This window comes from Syngnathoides biaculeatus, chromosome 13 (genome assembly GCF_019802595.1).
Source record: "Syngnathoides biaculeatus isolate LvHL_M chromosome 13, ASM1980259v1, whole genome shotgun sequence".
Taxonomy (NCBI): Eukaryota; Metazoa; Chordata; class Actinopteri; order Syngnathiformes; family Syngnathidae; genus Syngnathoides; species Syngnathoides biaculeatus.
In genome coordinates this window covers 4,515,755-4,521,754 of record NC_084652.1, presented here as the reverse complement: position 1 = coordinate 4,521,754, position 6,000 = coordinate 4,515,755, and the positions used below count along the sequence as shown (strand labels likewise).

At 49.1% G+C, this 6,000-nt stretch overlaps 1 protein-coding gene across 1 annotated transcript in view; it reads left to right on the top strand.

Annotated features, from left to right (window-relative positions):
• The first annotated feature begins 440 nt into the window (after positions 1 to 440).
• egfra (epidermal growth factor receptor a (erythroblastic leukemia viral (v-erb-b) oncogene homolog, avian)) overlaps positions 441 to 6,000 on the top strand; it is a 51,806-nt gene continuing 46,246 nt past the window's right edge. Inside the window, exon 1 of the mRNA XM_061839142.1 lies at positions 441 to 692. Within this exon, the coding sequence (XP_061695126.1) occupies positions 584 to 692 (109 nt within the window). The 5' untranslated portion in view covers positions 441 to 583. The remainder of the gene's footprint in view (positions 693 to 6,000) is intronic.

The following is a 6,000-nucleotide window of genomic DNA, read 5'->3' as shown; positions in this document are numbered from 1 at the left end:
GGAGTTTGCATGTTCTCCCCGTGCCTGGGTGGTTTTTCTCCAGGCACTCCAATTTCCTCCCACATTCCAAAAACATGCAACATTAATTGAACACTCTAAATTGCCCCTAGGTGTGATTGTGAGTGCGGCTGTTTGCGATTGGCTGGCGACCGGTTCAGGGTGCACCCCGCCTCCTGCCTGTCGAATCCTCGTGACCCTTGTGAGGATAAGCAGCGGAGAAAATGGATGGATGATGATGATGATGTCAACCTTGTGTGAATGTTTGTAAAAACACAAAAAGTTTGCTGGGACAGCTTAGCGATCTTTTCATATTTTTGTCTTTGATTGACAAACTGGTCAAGGTGTGTACCTAATGAAGTGTCCCGATTTGGGGGGGGGGGGCGGCGCATATGCGCGTGAACACCTGCGGCTCGCGCGTCCCTGCCTCTTGTGACGTCATCGCGAGTCGTCCTCCTTTCTGCTTAGAGGAGGAGCTGTCAAAAAAAAAAAAAAAGTTGTCCGAGAGGTTCACTCACTTCCCACCCGAGAGAAGCGAAAGAAGTCGGGAAGGACTGAGCGGAGTTACTGGCGTCGTGTCCGGAGCATGGAATGGCAGCTTCCCGCTAGCGAAAGGACGATGGCTCGCCGCCTGCTTCGGTGGCTCACCGTCACCTCGCTGCTGTGCTGCTCGCTCGCGGCCGCCGAAAAGAAAGGTACGTCTGTACTGGGGGGGGGAGGGAATTTGGGCCGGGAAGTCTCAGCCTGAGAAAGTCCATGTTCGTGGCGGTGCCGGGAAAGTTTCTCACAGTCTCGTTGTTGCTGCTGAGTCTGGACAAGCTCGGTTCCGGGAAAGCATGTTTGGGGAAAATGCTCGTTCTTGGCGTCGGACGGCGGTCCAACATCTGGCTCAAGTCGTTTTTTTAAAAAAAAAAAAACACACGCTCATACAAAAAAACCCTCAATAGCAACAAATCCTAAAAACAAATTCTAGCTGCAATGAAGCATTGTGCAATTGTGTATTGTTTTGCTTTGAGTGCCTTTTTAAATCAGTTTTCATGCTTGCCCAGATTGCAAACACAACTGGGATGAACATTTTTTTTTTTTGTAATGCAACATTCTCACGCTGTCACGTACAATTATGTCAACTTTTACCGTACTTTTACGATACATAAATGAATATTTATGCTGACTGACTACTGCATTGGAGTTACACCTGTACAGTCTAATGAGGTCATGCAATAAGTAGCAGTATTTTAATTTTCCCCTTCACAAGCAATTTCACATTTCCTATAAATTGTACAAAAACTGCTCCATTCAAAGCCGTACGGTTGTTTTCATGGCGGCGACTCGAAATGATTTGAACTTTGACACCAAGCTTCGCACGCGCAGAACGGCGTAAGCTAAGATGACTTCGCGAGCTTGCGTCGGCCATCTTTCTGCGATTCCTTCTTCATCTCGTTTTGCTCATTTTGGACCAAATTTTCTTGTAGACGTTTGTTGAAGTACAAACGCCGGAGTTGACCCAAAATGGCATCTTTAACCCAAAATGGCTGACTTCCTTTTTGAATTTCAGGCATGGGTCCCTGGGAGTTTCTTGTTCATTCAGTTGTCTTATTTATTTTTTTTTGTAATTGCCGCTTTAAAGAAATATTGGCACGAAGGCATTTCATATTCCTTGTCCAGTACCTGATACGGTAATGTCCCATCCATCCAGACTTCCCTTTCCCCAACCACTTCTTCCAGCTCTTCCGGAGGGATCCCGAGGCGTTCCCAAGCCAGCCGAGAGACATAGTCTCTCCGGCGTGTCCTGGGTCGTCCTCGGGGTCTCTTTTCGGTGGGACGTGCCCAGAACACCTCACCAGAGAGGCGTCCCGGAGGCATCCGGATCGGATGCCCCAACCACCTCATCTGGCTCCTCTCAATGCGGAGGAGCAACGGCTCGACATTGAGCCCCTCCCTGATGACCGAGCTTCTCGCCCGTTCTCTAAGGGAGAGCCCGGACACCCTGCGGAGGAAACTCATTTTGGGGGCTTGTATCCAGGATTTTGTTCTTTTGGTTGCGACCCACAACTCTTGCCCATAGGTGAGGGTAGGAACGTAGATCCACTGGAAAATTGAGAGCTTCGCCTTCCGACTTAGCTCCCTCTTCACCACAACGGACCGATACAAAGTCCACATCACTCTGCGCCGATCCGTCTGTCGATCTCTCGCTCCGTTCTTCCCTCACTCGTGAACAAGACCCCGAAATACTTGAACTCCTCCACTTGGAGCAGGATCTCTTCCCCGACCCGGAGAGGGCACGCCACCCTTTTCTGACTGAGGACCATGGTCTCATAAAGTCCCCCCCCTCCAGATTATTATTATTTTTTTTTGTGTGTGTTACCTTGCGGGGCAAACACATCTTTGCTGAGCCGATCCATCCATCTGTTTTCTTAGCCGCTTATCCTCACGAGTGCCGGAGCCTATCTCAGCTGTACACCCTGAACTGGTTGCCTGGCAATCTCAAAATCGATTTCAATGCTAATCGTGTCTTCGCTAATCCGCACATTTCCCAACGTGGCTGTGTTTGAACTTGAACGCTTAAGTTTTTCCGTTATGATTCCTGGTCGGATTAAACAAATGAATGCCCCCCCCCCCTCCCCACTTTTTAAGGGGGGTGTGGGGGGAAGTAGAGAATAATCTTCAGTGGGTGACTCAGATGCCAGATGTCTTTAGAGAAAGTGACCAGAACTGTTACGGTACTTCCTAATGACAAGTTCCGATTAGCCTGAATCATGCGGCGCGTGTCGTTCTGCGTGCACGCGCGCATGAACCCGACGGTCGGCGCTCCTAAATATATCTGCGCTTCTAAACAGAACGGCTGGCCAGAACCGGCGTTTGGCGTGCGCGGAGGCACAATCGGGCCTAATTTCCATTTGCAAAGAAACGCTCTTTTTTTTTTTTTTTTTTTGCTTGCGGTGAATTTTTAGCACCGAGCAGATGTTTTAATGTGCTTTGTCAAGGTTCCCCCCCACCCCCCCACCCCGAAGACGTTATTGCAACAAGATGTCAGACTGAACCATATTTGGCATCCAAATTTCACTTACAGCCGAACTAGAAAAATGATTTTGTGGGAAAAGACTTTATTCTTTCCAGTTCGGTGTGGGAAAAACACGAAAGCGATGCCCTTGTAACCCATCGGGCTCTTTTCGCCAACACGTGCCCGTTTATTTCCACGAACCGCCATTGTTTGAGGTAAGCCTGTAAGTGACCCGTCGCTTTGCCACACGTTAGAACTCCATCCGTCCATTTTATTAGCCGCTTATCCTCACAGGGGTCTCGGGGAGCGCTGGAGCTCATCCCAGCTCTCAACGGGCGGGGCACACCCTGAACTGGTTGCCAACCGATCGCAGAGCACATGGAGACAAACAGTTGCACTCAAAATCACACCTCGGGGCAATTTAGAGTGTCCAATTAATGTTGCATGTTGTTGGGAGGCGGCACGGTGGCTCAGCTAAAGCGTTGGCCTCACAGTTATGAGGTCCCGGGTTCAATCCTGCATGTTCTCCCCATGCCTGCGTGTGTTTTCTCTGCGCACTCCGGTTTCTTCTCACATCCCCAAAACACGCAACATCAGATTAACACTCTAAATTGCCCAAAGGTGTAATTGAGAGTGCAGCTGTTTGTCTCAATGTGCCCTGCGATTGGCCGGCGACCAGTTCAGCGTGTACCCCGCCTCCTGCCCATTCACAGCTGGGATAGGCTCCAGCACTCCCCGCGACCCTTGTGAGGATAAGCAGCAAAGAAGTTGGACGGATGTTGGGATGTGGGAGGAAACCGGAGTGCCCGGAGGAAACCCAGGCAGGTACGCAGAGAACATGCAAACTCCACAAAGGCGGGTCCGGGATTGAACCCGGGACCTCAGAACTGTGAGGCCAACGCTTCCCAGCTGATCCACCGTGCCGCCCAGGTCAGAACTCCAGCAGTTATTTCGCCAGACGACTCGAACAATTATTTATTGCGTCAACTGGATAATCTGAAAAAGATGAAACTAATCTGAGGGTCACGTCGTTGGCTAAATCCTTAATCTCTCCAAGCGAGGATCCCCTGATCAGTTGAGTGCAGGATAATCGGTGGGTTTAATTTCACGATATCAGGTGATACTGGAGTTCAAAAGAATATCATAAAAATGAGGCAGATTGCGTGGAAGGAAGAAATTGCAAAGGTCGCGGCCGCCCAGCGTCGTAGACGAGCTTTTCCTCTCATTGAGGATTTCCGGGCTAAATTAAGGTCACATAAAAATCAAATCAAATCTCATTTCATCCTCTGAACTTGAATTCAACTGATCGACAGATGCACACAGTAATAATTCATAACCGACAAAAAGCAGAACAGCAGACTGCTGTGAGTGCCAATTAGCAAAGGAACTGTGTTGGAATGAGTTGAGGAACTCGGACAGAAGCAGTGGCCTTTTAATGACAGTATTCTAAGTTGAAGGGAGTTGAGGAGCTTCATTTAGTCCACAGGTGTCAAACCCAAGGCCCGTGGGCCAGCTCCGGCCCGCCGCAGGATTTTATGTGGCCCGCGAAGCTAAATCTTCTGTGATTTTTGTTCAGATCTTTACCAAAATTACAAATTGTCATATCATAAATGATAACACTGTGGTATTGTAAGCATTTTTGGTTTCCCAAACTACAATAGTTTGAAAAACACATCCCATTGATGTATGATTCCAAAAGTAGTTTACAAATTCCATGTGGAAAGATGATCAAAGATTTTTACGGTTTCACAGTCATCACGCCCCGATGAGGGGAAACTGGAACTCCACCGTGGCCCGCGACAAAAACCAGTTTGACGCCCCCGATTTAGACAAAAGTAGTGTTTTGCCGCCACCCGGCGGGATTGATAGGATGTGTGTCGGTTACTCGCCCCGGGGCTCGGCCTTTCGTTGGGCTCCCCCGTGCGAATTCCAAATTTCACACATTTTGAAGTCTGGGAGATGAAAATGCAACGTCCCTTCGGAATTTCACTGCAAACCTTTCATGACGAAAGTTCACCCCGCAGTCAGTTGACTTCAACGACTCCCTCACTTACCCGCAACCCCCCCCCCCCCCCCCCAAAAAAAGAAAAAAACGATTCCTCCTCACTCTTAAATCCCTCCGTGATGAAAAACCGCGCCTTCGCTTATCGTGAAAGCAGCCTCTCCCGGGAGAAAAGATGGATGTCCGTCGCGAAACGAAGGCCGCCACCCCGCGTAACCGGAGAAGCTGCCGACGGCGTTGCGCCGCGGTCGCTCCTCCTGATGGACTCGCCAGACGGCCTCATGCCGCAGACGTAGAAAACGCGGCATTGTGCTCGGGGGGGGGGGGGGGGGTGATCATTTTTCGCCTCCCCCGAGCTTCAAAAACACTGCAGGTTCGGAATCGTTACCGAGTCTCAGGTTTAGATGATGGACTCCGCTGTCACCCAGCGACGATGGCGGCCCCGTACCGGGTTCAGGTACTTTTTAAAATTTTTTTTATTTTTGTAGCGTGGCCGCCCGATAGCCGACGCGCTCGTGTGTGGTCCGAATGGAAGTGAAGCTTTTCATCTTTATTTGGACGGCGCTATTTTTAGAATCATTTGGAACAAGTGCTCAGTAAAAGTGACTTAAAAAGAAAAAGAGAAAGACTTGTGGGAAGAAATTCATCATGTTGATGGGAGTCGGCACACACCTGCCGCCATTTAAAGTCCTTCTGACTAACCCAAATAAAGTGAAGATGTTGTCGAAGGCTTTTCTTATTCATATTATTTTTTTTTTAACTCCCCCTCCATCTTGAATGAGGCTTCAGTTCCAGCCGAAGGGGAACAAAAGCAAAAACTATAACTCGACGCTGCTGTTATTTTTGCACCAAGCAAATCTTTCGGGACTCAGTCTTGGTTTCGTCAGAACGGAACGCATTTTCCTCGCTTTTTTGTCGTCATTTCTTCAAAATATTACATAACCCAGAGATGTGAAGTCGACGGGGATTGCTGTCTCGCGTGCTAAACCCGGACACTACT